This window comes from Sus scrofa, chromosome 1, assembly GCF_000003025.6.
Source record: "Sus scrofa isolate TJ Tabasco breed Duroc chromosome 1, Sscrofa11.1, whole genome shotgun sequence".
Lineage (NCBI taxonomy): Eukaryota > Metazoa > Chordata > Mammalia > Artiodactyla > Suidae > Sus > Sus scrofa.
The window spans coordinates 159322586-159341594 of NC_010443.5; the positions used below are offsets into that span (position 1 = coordinate 159322586).

Here is a 19009-nt window from a genome sequence, read left to right on the forward strand (position 1 = left end):
GAAAAAACTGACAACTTTTACCCTAAGATTGGAAACAAGGCAGGGATTTCTGTTGTTATCACACCTATTCAGCATTACACTGGAAGTCCTAGACTGTACAACAAGCATGAGATGTAAGTAAAAAACGTAGAGACTGACAAAGTAGAAGTCCTTGGTTCACAGGTGACATAATTATTCTTTAGAAAATCAAAAGGCATTTACATAAAAGCTGCTATAAACTAACAATTTTTAATATTGCAAAATGCAAAATAAATATATAAAAATCAGTGGCAATTTAAGAACTAGCAAGGAGATATTGAAATAAAAAATACTATTTACAATAATATCAAAAAATGAAACATGTAGGGATGAATCATAGAGGCTTGAGGAAACTTAAGTGTGATGGGTGTGTTCATTATCTTGAGTGATTATTGTGCACTTTAAATATGTACAGCTTATTACAGGACAATTATGCCTCAATAAATCTATAAAAATGTTATAAAGAACATTATTTGGACACTTCAAAAATTTGGAGTATAGATGGTAGATTAGATAAAATACTGATGTTGAATTTATTGAAGTTGATAGCTCTACTGTAGGTATATAATGGAGTATCACTGTTCTCAGGAAGTAAACCCTGAAGTATTTAGGGGTAAAGGGCCATAGTGTATCTTCAGATGGTTCAGAAACAATATTATGTGATTCTACACACATGCACACACACACAGGAGGGCTAAGTTTGTTTGTTTGTTTTGTCTTTTTAGGGCTGCACCCGTGGCATATAGAGGTTCCCAGGCTAGTGGTCGAATTGAAGCTACAGCTGCTGGCCTACACCACAGCCACAGCAACGCGGGATCCGAGCTGTGTCTGTGACCTACACCACAGCTCACGGCAAGGCCGGATCCTTAACCCACTGAGCAAGGCCAGGGATTGAACCTGTGTCCTCATGGATACTAGTCAGATTCGTTTCTGCTGAGCCATAACAGGAACTCCAGGAGGGGTGAGTTAAAGAGGTAAGGCAGAGACCAGAGAGGCAAGAGAGAGAAAATGATAAATCAAGTGGGGAAAATGTTAACATTAAATGTATATGGCTAAGGGGTATATGGATGTTTGTACCATTATTGCAACTTTTCTTTAAGTTTGAAATTATTTTCAAATTGAAACATATTAAAACTCTATACTAAAAGTGCTATCACAGAAATTTTGTAAGTGGGGCACACAAATACAATAGCCAATAGAAAAATTAATTCAACTTAATCAAAATTTAAAAGTACTGCTCTTTGAAAAACAGTTAAAAAAATGAAAGGGGAAAAAAGGGTTAAAAATGTTCATTAAACTCAAAAAGTTGCTCAGCTTTATTGGTCATCGGGGAAATGTAAATTAAAACCACACTAGGTTACCACTATACTCCCACTAGAATGGACAAAATTAAACAGATTACAATACCAAGTGGGAATGAAAAGTGCCCACAAAAGGAGGAATTGTATGGGTCCAAGGTGGTGTCAGTTATGCTACCAGCCATACAAAGCTTAAGTTAATGTTAAATAATAATTTAAAAAATCTGTATAAAGTTGTGAACCTCTAAAAATGTAGATAGGATAAAAATGTAAGAAACTATTAACAGATTTTTCTTTCTTTCTTTTTTTTTTTTTTTTTTTTAAATTTTATTTTATGGCCAAACCCATGGCATGTGGAAGTTCCCAGGCCAGGGGTTGAATCCCAGCCACAGCTGTAATTTAGGCCACTGCTGAAGCAATGCCAGATTCTTTAACCCACTGGACAGGACTGGGTATCAAACCCACGCCTCTGCAGCAACCCAAGCCGCTGCAGTCGGATACCTAATCCACCGCATCATGGGAGCTCCCAGATTTTTCTTTAGGTAGTAGAATTATAGGTAATTTTTCTCATATACAAACTTACCACAGTGATATTACTTTATTTTTATCTTCAGATTGCCATTGTTAAGGTGGTGCATGCTGTGTATTGGAAACTTATAGATCAGAAAAAGGAGAATACATGTTTATTCTGAGATGTTGCCTTAGATTGCAGAATAGCATCTACTCAGTAAGGGAGTTTTATAATTTGTGGAATATCTTTCATATTTGGTTGACTCTTGATTCTCCCAGGAAAAAAGTGGCCTGTAATTTGACCATTTGCTCTATTTTATTGCCTGATGATATACTTGACTTTTATATGGTTTTTTCCCCAATGTTTCAGTTTTTTATAGGGTATTTTTACCACTCTTTCTTAATGTAATTTTTCAGGCCAGGAAGAATAAGGTGTATCTGTAATTAAATCATCTTTGGTGTTTTTCAGCTGAGGGTCACTGTGTATTAATGTAGTCACATTACAAGAAGGACAAATTAGAGCACTTTGTTGTTTTTAATCTGGGGAGAGTTTCACCAACAAAAGCAAATTAGAGACTGGCATGAAGACCACTCCCAGGGACTCCTGTTGATTTTGGTAGTTAATGGTATACTTTAAATGTGTTATTTAAATGTTTCACATTGTTTAGTTTTCCTTCCCTAAGTATTTGTAAGCTCATCAGATTTGTAACCGAGTCATTTTGGTGGTCTCTGTAGTACCCAAATACACACTTATGTGCTTAATGTGTGCACAGAACATTTTTATTAAATGAATGAATATAGCCATCTGTTTTTTTTTTGTTTTCAGGGAACTAAAATAAAGTATTCTCTTAATGAGTGTAAATCATCTGAAGCTACTTTTTCTTTGCCATAATTCCACTAAGTGGACAAAATGCATGTTGTCTGCTAAATTTGGTGACATAGTCAAGAGAAGCTGGAACTTTCCTGAGCTAATATCCAAAAGTTAAGAAAAAAAAGCACAAACATTTAAATAATGTTAAATTCTGAGAATATCAATGGTTGTCACATGGGTAACCAAGAGCACCATAAGTTATCTTTTCTATTTTATATAGTATTTGACCTGACTGAACCCTAACTCATTTTAGGGCTCATTTAATTCTTTCTTTGTTTTTTGCTCCTGTATTAGTTTCTATTAGCTTAGTATGGACTTAAATTTGTTACAGTTTATTGGCGCTATATTATTATACTTGAACTTTTCCTTATACATATTATACTTGAACTTATACATAATATACTTGAACTTTTCCTTTTTGCTTGAGTATACTTTGTCATATATTTTATTTCTGTATTATCTTGTTGTTAAATAATGCTTGTTACCACCATAAATGAAGGTGAAATTGTAAGTTATGTAATATTTTAAGATACTATTCAGTCTACTTGTATATCTATATGTAGTTATCAAAACAAGTAAAAATATGATTGTATTAAAGCTTACCCAAATCTTATTTTGTTCCTTCTTTTCAGATTTTCTTGAAAATTAATTTGTTAAACTGGTTATGCTGCTGTACATTATTTTTGGATTGCTCATACATTTTGTGTTCTTCGCCTCCATCTTTGACATTTATTTTACATCTCCTTTGGTTCATGGAATGACTCCTCAGTTTACACCGTTGCCTCCCCCAGCAAAAAGATTAGTGCTGTTTGTTGCTGACGGCCTGCGAGCAGATAAACTTTATGAATTAGACGAAAATGGAAATTCTAGGGCACCATTTATTAGGTAAGCATATCAACTGGTACAAAGACATCTCTGGAAAATGTTATGCTCATACCGTTTATCTCATGTTGTTTAGAGGAGTGATGTGAGATATAGAATAGGGCACATATACATTTGACTTTGTCATAGAGATTTGTAAGTTTATTTCCTTCTAGGAGTTATTTATCTTATTGTGGAAGTTGGTATCAGGCGAATTGAAGTAAATGACCTTCTGCTTGGCCTAACTTATCCTACTTTCTGAAACCTGGCTTACAACTCACTGTATTATCTTTTTCTTATAAAATAAGACTGTTAAATTTTTAAGCAATGGCAAACATAAATACTAGTGAATTGCCAATTACAGTAGTACTTAACTGGAAAATATAGGCTTCAACTCAAAATACATTTTCTGTAAAATATAGAAAGCCTTTCTAAGTCTATATCACTATATAATGTAATTTGGATTCTATTAAGGGGCTTTGGAAAGAAATATTTCATTTTGGGGACTGATGGGGCTCCTGCAGTCAACTGTTCTTTTTTTTTTTTTTTTTTTTTTTTTTCAATCTTTTTGTCTTTTCTGGGGCCGCTTCCGTGGCATATGGAGGTTCCCAGGTTAGGGGTCTAATCTGAGCTGTAGCCGCTGGCCTACGCCAGAGCCACAGCAACGCAGAATCCGAGCTGTGTCTGCGACCCACAACGCTGGATCCTTAACCCACTGAGCAAGGCCAGGGATCGAACCCACAACCTCATGGTTCCTAGTCAGATTCGTTAACCACTGAGCCATGACGGGAACTCCTCAACTATTCTTTTTCTGATTCTTGGCAAGCCCTTCAAAAGCCCTTTCTAATGCTTTTGTGGCGAGATTAAAACTCATATTCAAGTGGAAATTTTTCTAAAATTGTCTATCTTCCTCCTGTCCCTAACTGTCATCATTACTGTCTATCTTTTTACCTTATTTCACTTTGCTTTATAGTACTACTGAGCATGTGCAACTTCAGCTAAGGATAGGACTTTGTTTTGTACACCACTGTAGTATCTCCAGTTTCATAGTAGGCAAATAATAAATATTTTTTGACTACTAGAAGAAAGAATGAACCTGAATTCTGTGTTGAATTTCCAGGAATAAATTTATAGTGCCTCAAAGAAGTGTGTAATATACTAAAGGAAAAAAATAAATGAGCAACTCAGGGCAATCGGAAAATATGAGTAGGAAAATAAGATCCAATCAGGGTTAAGTTCACTACACAAAAATGTTCAGCATATTTCTATAAATAGTTTAAAATTTGGGGTGATATATTTGGTTGAATTTCTTAGTTGTCGATGAAAGAGAAATATAGTTCATTGCAAAATTAGTAAGGTAAAAGTATACTTGTTGTTAAACAAAGGCGAGCTTTTCTGATTGCACTCGTTTCCTTTGGCTGTTATGTAGAAGACCAAGGGCTCACAGGTGATGTGTCTTGTATGTCATTCTAGCTTCTTCTAAACCTGATTTTGTTCCTCACTTTGTTTTTTTTAAAAATATGATCTGATCAAAATGTTTTTCAACAGAGGCATCCAAAATTTGAAAGGATATATAATGAACATCTATATATCCTTAATCTAGATATATGTATTTTTAACTTTTTTCATATTTGCATTCTCTATTTTCTCTCTCTCTCACACACACAAACATACACACACACTCTTAAACTTTTAATTATCTTTTCCTGAATAATTTGAAAGCAAGATGTTATGACAGTTCACCCCTAAACACTTCAGTGTGTATCTACTAAAGACAAGGACTTTTTTTGACATGACCAGAATAGCATCATTACGCCCAAGAAAATTTAACCTTGACAGGGTAGCATTGTGTATATCAGTTATTTTTTTTCTTTTCTTTTCTTTTTTTTTTTTTGTCTTTTCTAGGGCCTCACCCTGGCATATGGAGGTTCCCAGGCTAGGGGTCTAATTGGAGCTGTTGCCGCCTGCCTATACCAGAGCCACAGCAACGCCAGAGCCGAGCCGTGTCTGCGACCTACACCACAGCTCATGGCAGTGCCAGATCCTTCACCCACTGAGCAAGGCCAGGGATTGAACCCGCAACCTCATCATTCCTGGTCAGATTTGTTTCCACTGCTCCACGGTGGAAACTCCCAGTTATTTCTTATATAACAAACCATTTCGATACTTTGTGAATAAAACAATAATAGTGTATTTTTTCTTAAGATTCTGTGCAGTGGTTGGGTGGTTCTTTGTCTCAGCTGGGCTCTGATGCTACTGAATATAGCTAATGGGAGGGCTAGAACTGGGCCTAGCTGGGACTGGGCTCAGCTGGAATCAGAAAGATTTCTTTCCGTCTTAAATTTTGGCTCACACTTTTGACTAGATTCCATCTGTAATAATCTTATTTTTTAAAACCTTAACAGAGCATTTGATCATAGACTATGTTAACTATTCCTCTGTAATACCTTTTAGGGATATCATAATGCATAAAGGCAGCTGGGGGATATCTCACACACGTGTGCCAACTGAATCCCGGCCAGGCCATGTAGCCCTGATAGCAGGGTTTTATGAAGATGTCAGTGCAGTTGCCAAAGGTATTTTCTATTTAGATGATTTTTATCACGGGAAAAATTTATTGCATAAATAGTGCTAATTCTTTTTTTTGCTTTTTTATTTGTTAAATGATTTTTATTTTTTCCATTATAGTTGGTTTATGGTGTCCTGTCAGTTTCTACTGTACTGCAGAGTAACCCGGTCACATATATACATTCTTTTTCTCACATTATCCTCCATCATAAATTTATGTTCCATCATAAATGACTAGATATAGTTCCCTTTGCTATACAGCAGGATCTCATTGATTATCCACTCCAAATGCAGTAGTTTGCATCTATTAACCCCATACTTCCAGTCCGTCCCACTCCCGCCCATCCCTTGGCAACCACAAATCTATTCTCTAAGTCCACGAGTTTCTTTACTGTGGAAAGGTTCATTCGTGCCATGCATTAGATTCCAGATATAAGTGATATCATATGGTATTTGTATTTCTCTTTCTAACTTACTTAGTATGAGAGTCTCTAGTTCCATCCATGTGGCTACAAGTGGCATTATTTTGTTCTCCTTTATGGCTGAGTAGTATTCCATTGTGTATACATACCACATCTTCTTAATCCATTCATCTGTTGATGGACATTTAGGCTGTTTCCATGTCTTGGCTATTGTGAATAGTGCTGCAGTGAACATATGGGTGCATGTGTCTTTTTCAAGGAAAGTTTTGTCTGGGTATATGCCCAAGAGTGGAATTGATGGATCATATGGTAGTTCTATTTTTAGTTTTCTGAGGCACCTCCATACTGTTTTCCATAGTGGTTGTACCAATTTATATTCCCACCAACAGTGCAGGAGGGTTCCCTTTTCTCTACACCATCTCCAGCATTTGCTATTTGTGGACTTATTAATGATGGCCATTCTGACTGGTGTGAGATGGTACCTCAGAGTAGTTTTTTTTTTGTTTTTTGTGTTTTTTTTTTTGGTCTTTTTGCCTTTTCTAGGGCTGCTCCCACAGCATATGGAGGTTCCCAGGCTAGGGGTCCAATCGGAGCTGTAGCCACCAGCCTACACCAGGGCCACAGCAACACGGGTTCCGAGCCGTGTCTGCAACCTACACCACAGCTCACAGCAACACCGGATCCTTAACCCACTGAGAAAGGCCAGGGATCGAACCCGAAACCTCCTGGTTCCTAGTCGGATTCATTAACCACTGTGTCACGATGGGAACTCCCCTCAGAGTAGTTTTAATTTATGTTTCTCTAATAATCAGTGATGTTGAGCATTTTTTCATGTGCTTGTTGGCCATCTGCATATATTCTTTGGAGAACTGTCTATTCAGGTCTTTTCCCATTTTTCCATTGGGTTACTGGCTTTTTTGCTGTTGAGTTGTGTAAATTGTTTGTATATTTTAGAGATTAAGCCCTTGTCAGTTGCATCATTTAAAACTATTTTCTCCCATTCTGCAGGCTGTCTTTTTTTTTTTTTTTTTTTATGGTTTCTTTTGCTGTGCAAAACTTGTCAGTTTGATTAGGTCCCATTGGTTTATTTTTGTTTTTATTTCTGGTGCCTTGGGCAACAGTCTTGGCTGTTGTGAATAGTTGTTGTGAATGGTTGTTTCCATGTCCTGGCTATTGTGCATGTCTTAGCTATTGTGAATAGTGCTGCAATGAACATAGGGGCACATGTATCTTTTTCAAGGAAAGTTCTGTCCATATATATACCCAAGAGTGGATTTTTTTTTTTTTTTTTTTTTTTTTTTTTTTTTTTTAGGGCTGCTCCCATGACATATGGAAGATCCCGGGCTCTGGGTTGAATTGGAGCTGCAGCTGCCGGCCTATGCCACAGCTTGTGGTGACTCCAGATCCTTAACCTACTGAGCAAGGCCAGGGATTGAACCCACGTCCTCATGGATATTAGCTGGGTTCTTAACCCGCTGAGCCACAACTGGAAGTCCTAAGTAGTGCTTTTTGAATCTTTGAGATCTTTTTTTTTTTTTAGGCCATGCCCACAGCATGTAGAAGTTCCTAAGCCAGGGATCAAACCCATGCCACAGCAGTGACCCAAGCCACTGCAGTGACAATGCTGGATCCTTAACCCATTGCGCCACAAGAGAACTCCTGTTTTGAGATACTTTTGACAAATATTTTAGCATGCCTAATTCACATAAACATACACTGGGATTGATTCAAGAATTAAGCTTTAGTATTTTATCATCCTGTGCTAGGGAAGAAATATAATTGGATGGCTCCATGGCTTTCCTAGATGTTAACTCTCCAAAGTTCAAAAGAGATTCTATGTTTTAGTAATAATTATCTATTTTAAGCTTTTTTTAAAAAAAACTTGTATTATATATGTCAAAAATCTATTCTTAGTTTTATGCTTGTTCTGCAGTTAATCCTCATTGTTGTTATTTGAAGGATACTTCTTTAGGATCTATGCTAAAACTTCACCATTATTTATTACTTTTTTTATTGTTTGCTTCTTTTCTCAACTACCTGAAGGATGGAAGGAAAATCCTGTAGAATTTGATTTCCTTTTTAATGAAACCAATTACTCATGGAGCTGGGGAAGTCCAGATCTCTTGGTTATGTTTTCCAAAGGTAGGAGTCACGGATTATATTTTTTCTGATACTAAATAGGTAATCAACATGGTAATTTAAAATATATACTCTAATTTATTGATTTTGAGACACATGTTTTTACATATTTAACAACTCTGAAATAAGAATGTGTATTAAAGTGGATAGATGTGTCAGTGTGATTTTTTTCCCTTCTTAGTTGTACTGGAAATGTTAGCATGTTATACAGTTTTTAGTACCTTGGATGTGATGAAATGGTCCGTGGCATGAACATCTAACAGCTTTTTAATCTTGAGCAAGTTAGATAACATCTCTGAATTTGAGTTTTCTTTTTTGTAAAATAAGATAATGATTTCTATCTCCTAGGTGTGTTTTTGGTATTAAATATAATTCATGTGAAACATTTAGCAAAATGCTTATTGTAATGATGATAACTCCTCATTATGATGATGATGTTGATGTCTGGTTGATTTCCCTTTGATAGATTATTATTAAGAAGTTAGTCACATGAAGTTTTAAATATTAAAAATTATAACTTCTATTTTCATATATTCAAGATCATGCCATTTGAATTTTTTATACTTGTTTCCGTGTGTGAATCTGCAAGTATTAGAATCTCTCTCTCTTTTTTTTCTTTTTTTAAATATTTTTGGCCATGCTCATGGCATGCAAAAGTTCTTGGGCCAGGGATTAAACCTTCGCCATAGCAGTGACCAGAACCACAGCAGTGCCAGTGCCAGATCCTTAACCCACTGAGCCACAGGGATGCTCCAGTATTAGAACATGCTTAGAATTAGAAAATTCGGAGTTCCCGTCGTGGCGCAGTGGTTAACGAATCCGACTAGGAACCATGAGGTTGCGGGTTCGGTCCCTGCCCTTGCTCAGTGGGCAGTGGGTTAACAATCCGGCGTTGCCGTGAGCTGTGGTGTAGGTTGCAGACGCGGCTCGGATCCCGCGTTGCTGTGGCTCTGGCGTAGGCTGGTGGCTACATCTCCGATTCAACCCCTAGCCTGGGAACCTCCATATGCCACGGGAGCGGCCCAAGAAATAGCAACAACAACAACCAAAAGACAAAAAAAAAAAAAAAAAAAAAAAAAAAAAAAAGAATTAGAAAATTGATTTATATTATTTCCAAAATCAGTTAGATTCCATTTGAATTTTATGTAATTAAATGCTTTTTAATGAGACCATTGTGGTCATTTCACCTAATAAAAAGGTTTTGTATTGTTAAACTTAGCTATGGGTATAATGATAATAATTGGAATTATTGAAGATTATTATATATCTCAAAAGCAAATAGGTATTCAGAATTTTCTGTATCATATTCACAGAACATTATTATGTAGAGCAGGTTGAAAAACTCATACTACTTGCCATTTGTACACTCCTTTCTTTGAAAAGCAGTTGAGCTTTTTGGGAGACTGGTGGTGGTAAGGATAGATTAAATTGCCATGGCTTAACAAACTTACCTTCCTGGTTCTGGCTACAGTTGATAGGACAGGTCCAGTGTCTATCTCCAGATAATCCAATAGGAATGTTCCATTTCTTATGATAACCTACAGACCCACCCAGATCTTTACTTAGGATGTGAGAAGTAGAATGGCTGAGCAGTAGAATAGTATGGTTAGAGATGAGCTGATACTATGAAATTGTCATTATTTTGTTATATTTCTTCCTTATGACCTATAAGAGCCTGTCTAACTCAGAAATTCACCAATTTAATTAGATTGCTAATAAAATCTTACTGATGTATAAGATTAATATATTTGTTGACCCTTTCAGACTATTTGGCAATAAGCAATATTTATTCCTTTATATTAAGAAGAATGTACATATTATGAGGAAATGTTTATTGAAATATTTGAATTTTCTTCTTGGTTAAGGGATTTTATAAAATAAATGATTTAATCTATTTTAGATTGTACCTACTAACTAAGATGCACAAATTCTTTGAATCGTTTAATCCCTATAGGGAGACAAACTTTGGTGTTTACTTTTGTGTTATTGTGTGTTAATTAGCACTGTGACTTTGGTAGGTTAATTAACTCACTTGTGATTTATCTGTAAAATTAAAATATGTTGTTGGGAGAACAAAAAGCAACAGCATATATTAAAGCATGACACATGAAATAAATATTAATCATTCCTCCTATTTTTCTCTTTCCCATCGTAATATAGACTGCTTTGTGAAAAATTCTGGTTGCTCACAAAAATATTTAGATGGTTGTTTCATATTTTATGGCAGTTTAAAAGATTATTAACACTTTCCCCCCAATTTCCTTTTTAGGGGCTAAAAGAAATAATGTTTTTCCATGTAGTTATGATGCCAGCAGTGAAGATTTTGGTGCCCAGGATGTAACAAAACTGGATACCTGGGTTTTTGATAATGTTAAGGTATGTGCTATTGAGTGGCTAATCTACAGGACACATATTTGTACCTAATGTACTAGAAACTGATTTGTTAATAAATACTTCTTAGTTTTTTCTACTTGTATGAGCTTGAAGTTCTTTATTGTAGCATACTATTTTTAAAAGACTAGATTCTAAGAAATTACACATTCTACAATAAGCAATTAATAGAGGTTTAAAAATTTTTTTCAAAGTTAACCCTTTTAATTTCTGTGTTTCTGATGGTAAATTGAGCCCTTCATTAAACTCAGGAAACCTGCATTTCATTCCTAATTCACTCAATCATTGTAGGGAAACCTTCTTGATCTTTTGTTGACCACAGAACGAATCTCTTACAAGTAGTAGGACCATGTGATTTGTGGGAAAGTCTTTTGAAAAATGCTTTCAAATCTAATGCATTTATTATAACGTAATATAGACTTTTTTTTTTTTTAAGGACCATACCCATAGCATATGGAGGTTCCCAGGCTAGGAGTCAAGTTGGAGCTATAGCCACTGGCCTGTGCCACAGCCACAGCCACAGCTGTGCCAGATCCAAGCTGCGTCTGCAACCTACACCACAGCTCCTAGCAATGCTGGATCCTTAACCCACTGAGTGAGGCAAGGAATCAAACATGCGTCCTCATGGATGCTAGCAGATTCATTTCCATTGAGCCACGACAGGAATTCCAATATAGACATTTTTGTTAGTGTGTAAATAGTATGTGTCTACGTATTTCTTTCTATTAGTAGGAATTAAGTACTCAATATATTATTTGATAAAGCCTATTTCTTGTGTCAGAATCTTTCCCTGTGAAATTTTCTTTTTTTCACTTAACACATACTTTGTCAAAAGGGAAAACCTTCAAGTTAAATAAAACTTTTTAAATAAAATAGTTAGCAAGTTACTTTGCTAAGTACCACTTCTTAATATAATTGACATGTTAGCACCTTGGCTTCTAATTTCATAAACATAGCTAAAAATGCTCCAAAATCATAGATTTGATTCCTTGCGGACAGGCAGATATAGCTAGTGGCTGGCCTGATTTTATGCCTTTTTTTCCTTCCTTATTTCAACACTGCTAGTATTGGTATATGACAATCACCAGAAAAAAAAGATTTGCCTACAATTTTATAAGATAGAGATATGTACATTAATTGACAACAAAAATATGAAATCATCAACAGTGGTAATGGTGTGAAGGAAAAATACAGGGACTAAGAATATATCTCTAGAAAATTCTGATCTAAACTGAATAATTAAAGGAAGGCTTACCTGAGAGTTTTGAGAAAAATCTCTGAAGAAATGTAGGAGACAAAGAAATGGGTGGATCTGGATTGCATAGGCCAACAGCATTATGTAAACTTAGGCCCCAAATGCAGAGCCAATGTGGGAACTGAAAAGGGGAGGTTAGCATGGCAGGTACACTGACTAGAGATAAGGCTAGAGAGGGAGTCAGGGGTCTTACCTGGACTGTGTGCCCTGCCCAGAGGCTCATGCTTAATTCCAGCCATGCAGTTTACAAATATATGCCTATTTCTACTCACTTTTAAAAAATGGGTAAAATATACATAACCATCCCTTCTCTTAGGTCCTACCTGACTTTCCTTTGCTTTATCCCACTTCCAGTTTGACTTATTAATAACCTTTTTCTATATTCTCTTGATGTCCTTATCTTAGTACTTTATTATGCTATGCTGTAATTGTTGATACATTGGCAACAATCTTAATCTTACATACATCTTGATGGCAGAGATACTGTCTTTCTCGCATTGTTAAATCTAAATTCCCATCATGGAGTTATATGGTACATAAATACATGTATTAGATTAGGTTCACCTCTGTGCTAAAAAAAATATATGGCTTGAAAAAGTTTACTTCTGTCTCAGTAAAGATTATGCCAGAATTAGGCAGTCCAGGATTGATGCAGTCCATGATTGCCATAGTTCTACAGTGTCATTAAAACCTAGTCTCCTTAACTTCTATCCTCAGACTATGGGTTTTATCTTCAGAGTTGTCTTATGATCCAAGAGATGCTGGAGTTCCAGCCATTTCAGTATTTTAGGCTAACTGTACAAGGAATCAAAAAGGATCTTCTCTTCCACTGAATTGTATTTCCTTCAAAAACTTTAGGTCCATATAGACCGTTGACTAAAATGTTTAACTTGTGTTTCATTGGCCGTAACCAAAAAGGTACATGTAGCTGTGAGAGAGGATGGGAAATACGTAGGTTTTAAGTTTAGAACATTGACATGTCCAATAAAATCAGAGGTTATACTCAGAGAAAGGGAGAATGCATGCCAGGATAGTCATCTGGCAGTCTCCCATGACACTTAATAAATATTTGTTGAGTACAGAAATGAATAAGTGCCTTTGAGCTGAGAAAAAGTGGGAGCTGGTGGCCATAACTGTACATAAGTTTTTTGGCCTGGCGGGGGGGATCTAAGAGTAAATTTCACCTCTTAAAGACCAACTTTTTAAAAGGCAAATGGGAATCTAACAGGCTGAGTTCTGTCAGCAAGATTAATATTTCATGGCTTCCCAGATCTTGTGTCCATATATGAATGAATAGCACTTTTTACAAAGCTGAATATTTTTTATCAGTCATGGAACAAATTATAAGTTTAACTCAAGTTCAACTGCTGTTTGTTTTTTGTCAGCTTTAGAAAATAATTCCTTTCTCTTGAAGAACTTGCCATTTCTATCTAGATTTAAAATTTTTTAGAAGCTAAGCAGAATATATATGAAAGGGGCTAGGTAGAATGTATAGGAAAGTCCTCCTCAATGGTAGCCTTATGTTTATGTTTTTTAAATTTATTTCTGTTCGTGAATAGATGGTTTCTCTGAGGGTAGCATTTTTTTTTTTTTTTGATGTTTGTAATAATGAAGAAATAATTGAAAAAACACTTCAGGCTTTTGTTGGAAAGTTAAAGACCTATTGTTACTAAAATTTACATCTATAGTTAAAGACATGTATGTGAATAATAATTATATATTTTGGCAGCCTGTTGACTTATTAAAAATAATTTAAGGGAGTTCTTGTTGTGGCTCAGCGGGTTAAGAATCTGACTAGTATCCATGAGGATGCAGATTTGCTACCTGGCCCCACTCAGTAGGCTAAGGATCCCATGTTGCAGCAAGCTGCAGCATAGGCTGCAAATGTGGCTTGGATCCCACTTTGCTGTGGCTGTGGTGTAGGCTGGCAGCTGCAGCTCTGATTCTATCTCTAGCCTAGGAACCACAGGCATAGTCCTAAAAAAATAAATAAATAAAATAATTTAAAAGTACTCTCCATAGGTACTTGTTTACATGTTCATGTGTATATAAGTATAGGATGTGTCCTTTTCCTGGAGGGCTTTATGAATTCAGTTTATCCTTATGAAATAATACTTTTGAACCATATTTCATTAAGTGGACTTTATTTATCATAAGGATTCTAGCTTTGGGACAAAGGAAATAGAAGGCTATTTGCTATGTTCCAAGTGAGAGAATATGGTTGTACCAGAGTGGTAACACATAAGATAAGAAGTATTAAAACATTTTAAACTGTTAAAGAATTCCTAAACTGTTTCCACTAGTACTGTTTTATTTTTGGCTCTTGTCAAAATAGTTACTTAGTCTACTGGATTTGATTCAGTATTATGAGAGCTTCATGAAATCAAGATTGCTTTTCTGTAACCTTTCTTTTGCCTAATTATAACATAGCAAATAGCTGACTTGTTATTTGAACATAAGATGTCTGAACTAAGTACTTTGCGTTTGTAGGTCCTGAGGACAAATTTAAACAAACTAAGAATAAATTTTATAGTTAAGAATAAATTTAATTAAATGTTTTCATCAGAATTACTTTTTAAATAAAATAAAAGAACTAAATTTTTTAAACTGATTTTTTGCATATAGGAACTCTTTCGTGGTGCCAGAAACAATCAATCTTTGTTTTCTAAACTAAATGAAGACAAAATAGTTTTTTTCTTACATTTATTAGGAATAGATACAAATGGACATGCTCACCGACCATCATCAAGGTAATTTTAATACTGTGTTTAATTTCATGGTTTTGAAGGAAACACCTGTTCTCTTTGAGCTTTTAAGGTATTATAATGTTTTCTTTGTATTATCACAACAGAACTTATACATTAAACAATTCTGAAGTAGAATAAGTTCTCATTAATATAAAATGAAGTATGATACAGTGGCTAAAACACAGGTGCTGTGACGAGACTTTATTTATTATTATTTTTTTTAATCCTTTGTCCTTTTAGGGCTGCACCTGTGGCATATGGAGGTTCCCAGACTAGGGGTCTAATTGGAGCTGCTGCCGCTGGCCTACACCACAGCCACAGCAACGCTGGATACAAGCCGCCTCTGCTACCTACACCATAGCTCACGGCGCTGGATACAAGCCGCCTCTGCTACCTACACCATAGCTCACGGCAACGCCGGATCCTTAACCCACTGAGCAAGGCCAGGAGTTGAACCTGAAATCTCATGGTTCCTAGTTGGATTTGTTTCCACTGCATCACGATAGGAACTCCCTAGACTATATATTAATGTAAAGAAAATATATCCTTCATTTATCAGGGCAGAGAGAAAAAAAATTATATTTTAGAGGTATTTTAGTAAATTTTGAAATAAAAAGCATTTTTATGCTGTTAATATATATCACAAAAAGACATAATTAACTATTTCTTATTTTACATTTAATCAGTATTGTATCTAACTATATAGCATATTATAGTATAAAGTTTTGTGTTTCAGTAACACTTCTTATATAAAACAGTGGCTGTTTTTCTCACTTTTGCATACTATAAGAAAAGGAAGAATTCATCTTGTACGTTTTTTTAAATAATTTTTATTTTTTCCATTATAGCTGGTTTACTTATACTGTACAGCAAGGTGACCCAGTCACACATACATGTATACATTCCTTTTTCTCACATTATCATGCTCCATCATAAGTGACTAGGTAAAGTTCCCATTGCTATACAGCAGGCTCTGATTGCTTATCCATTCCAAAGGCAATAGTTTGCATCTATTAACCCCAAATTCCCAGTCCATCCCACTCCCTCCCCTTCTCCCTTGGCAACCACAAGTCTGTTCTCCATGTACTTGATGTTCTTTTCTGTGGAAAGGTTCATTTGTGCCATATATATTAGATTCCAGATATAAGTGATTTCATATGGTATTTGTCTTTCTCATTCTGACTTACTTCATTTAGTATGAGAGTCTCTAGTTCCATCCATGTGGCTACAAATGGCATTATTTTGTTCTTTTTTATGGCTGAGCAGCATTCCATTCCATACCACATCTTCTTAATCCAGTCATCTGTCAATGGATATTTAGGTTGTTTCCCATGTCTTGGCTATTGTGAATAGTGCTGCAATGAACATGCAAGGTGCATGTGTCTTTTTTCAAGGAAAGTTTTGTCTGGCTATATGCCCAAGAGTGGGATTGCTGAGTCATATGGTAATTCTATGTATAGTTTTCTAGGGTGCCTCCATACCATTTTCCATAGTGGTTGTACCAATTGACATTCCCACCAACACTGTAGAAGGGTTCCCTTTTCTCCACACCCTCTCCAGCATTTGTTATTTGTTGACTCATTAGTGAAGGCCATTCTGACAGGTGTGAGGTGTTTACCTCATAGTACTTTTGCTTTGCATTTCTCTAATAATCAGTGACATTGAGCATTTTTTCATGTGCTTGTTAGCCATCTGTATATATTCTTTGGAGAACTGTCTGTTCAGGTCTTTTCCCATTTTTCCATTGGGTTACTGGCTTTTTTGCTGTTGAGTTGTATAAGTTGTTTGTATATTTTAGAGATTAAGCCCTTGTCAGTTGCATCATTTGAAACTATTTTCTCCCATTCCATAGGTTGTCTTTTTGGGTTTTTTTTTATGGTTTCCTTTGCTGTGCAAAAGCTTATCTGTTTAATTAGGTCCCATTGGTTTATTCTTGCTTTTATTTCTGTTGCTGTGGGAGACTGACCTGAGAAAATATTCATGAAGTTGATGTCAGAGAGTGTTTTGCCTATGTTCTCTTCTAGGAGTTTGATGGTGTCTTGTTTTACATTTAAGTCTTTAAGCCGTTTTGAGTTTATTTTTGTGCATGGTGTGAGGGTGTTTTCCAGTTTCTTTGATTTACACGTGGCTGTCCAGTTTTCCCAGAAATACTTACTGAAAAGACTGTCTTTTTCCCATTTTATATTCTTACCTCCTTTGTCAAAGTTTAATTGACCATAGGTGTCTGGGTTTATTTCTGGGTTCTCTATTCTGTTCCATTGGTCTGTATGTCTGTAAGACACACTGTCTTGATTAATGTGGCTTTGTAATACCGCCTGAAGTCTGGGAGAGTTATGCCTCCTGCTTGGTTTTTGTTCCTCAGGATTGCTTTGGCAATTCTGGGTCTCTTGTGGTTCCATATAAATTTTTGGATTGTTTGTTCCATGTTGTACTTTTATTCTTCATTTTGAATTTGCTTTCGGTTGGTCTAACTAACTGTACAGGCTATTGGTTAGCTGCCAGTAGTGAATACCTCATGTTTCCCTTCTTTAACATAATGCATGGTTATAAGTGATAGAATTCATAACAAACCATCCTTGTTCAACTGTATGGAATGCTTAAGTATAGTTTGTTAAAAACATTGTATTGTATTACAGTGTTTTATATCACAAACATTCTAAGAGATAGAAATATTATATACTTGAAATAGTGATACTTACCTATTATGACAAGGACAATATAGTTTTACATTATGAGAGGCATGAACTTGAAAGTCATCATTACTGCATTTGAGACTTAAAAGGCATGCATTAAAATTGATATGCTAATCAATACCTTTTTAAGAACTATTTCTGAAAACAGTTTAAATTTTTTTACTTCTTTAAAATGAGAAAAAAATTTTTAGCAATATAAAGCACTCTGATTTTAAAATATTAAAGATGACATCTAAAACTATTCCAGGAGTTATTGACTTTGAATGTAATAAGTTCATGTTGAATAAATTTGATTTTTCCAAATCAATGTAATTAATGTAATTTAGCTTTCTCTTCTCTCTTTAAACAGGGATTATTTGGATAATATTAAAATAGTTGATGATGGATTGAAAGAAATTGAATCTACTCTTAAAGATTTTTATGGAAATGATGAGAAAACAGCATTTATCTTTACCTCTGATCATGGAATGACAGACTGGGGTTAGTCTGTCTCTAAGTGATATATACTTTATGACTAAAGTAGTGGTAAATGTAGCTTGCAGATATCTTATAATGTGGAAGAGGATTAAATGTCTTAGTATATGCAAAGTGTCTAGCACATAATAGTATGCTTAAAACGGTAGTGTAAAAAAGACTGATCTTACATATTATTGCTTCTAACTTCAAAAAGGAATATATTCTCATTTAAAATGAGAAATTAAAGAAAAGTGTGAAGAAGAAAATGAAAAATACTTATTTATCTACCTAGAATTAACTGTATGTGATGGCAAAGGGGGTGTGTTTGAGGTGGTATTACTGAGGGCCTAGGACTACTGAACCTCTACCCTTGATGAACCTGTCTTCCCTGTTAGGTTTCCAAGGCAAACACAGTATGTGCATAGAGAATGAAATAAGGCAAAGCTGAGATTTGGGTTCCCAAATCATAATGTAGAATTCTTGTGAGCTGTTTCCACTTTATAAAGGGCTTTTGGCTATAGAGTAGCCTGGAAGAAAAGCATAAAGCAACTTTGCCATCCCCTTGAGAGCAAACCTGGTTTGGGATAATTGCCTTAGACTAAGGAGCCTTCCCGGTTCTTTCTGCCTTTGGTGCTACTCTGGTAGCATCTCCTCCAATTCTTCTTTCAACCAGAGCCAATTAACCGATGTTTTGCTTTCTGGTTTTACCTGTTTGTTGGTGCTCTGACTTGCCTTGGGAGCATTTTAAAACTAATTGTTACATGGAGATGCAAACATTTA

General features: G+C 35.5%; 1 protein-coding gene across 4 annotated transcripts in view; it reads left to right on the forward strand.

The window, feature by feature from the left end:
* The window catches only part of PIGN (phosphatidylinositol glycan anchor biosynthesis class N), a 99602-nt gene that overhangs the window by 4852 nt on the left and 75741 nt on the right, over positions 1-19009 (forward strand). For 2 of the 4 annotated variants that reach the window (XM_021099773.1, XM_021099768.1), the window contains exons 2-7: positions 3330-3582; positions 6013-6134; positions 8592-8690; positions 10957-11063; positions 14959-15083; positions 18123-18253. In XM_021099773.1, coding sequence (XP_020955432.1) covers positions 3362-3582; positions 6013-6134; positions 8592-8690; positions 10957-11063; positions 14959-15083; positions 18123-18253 — 805 coding nt within the window. In that variant the 5' untranslated portion in view covers positions 3330-3361. The remainder of the gene's footprint in view (positions 1-3329; positions 3583-6012; positions 6135-8591; positions 8691-10956; positions 11064-14958; positions 15084-18122; positions 18254-19009) is intronic. The other 2 variants (XM_021099782.1, XM_021099780.1) reach the window with 1 other exon arrangement.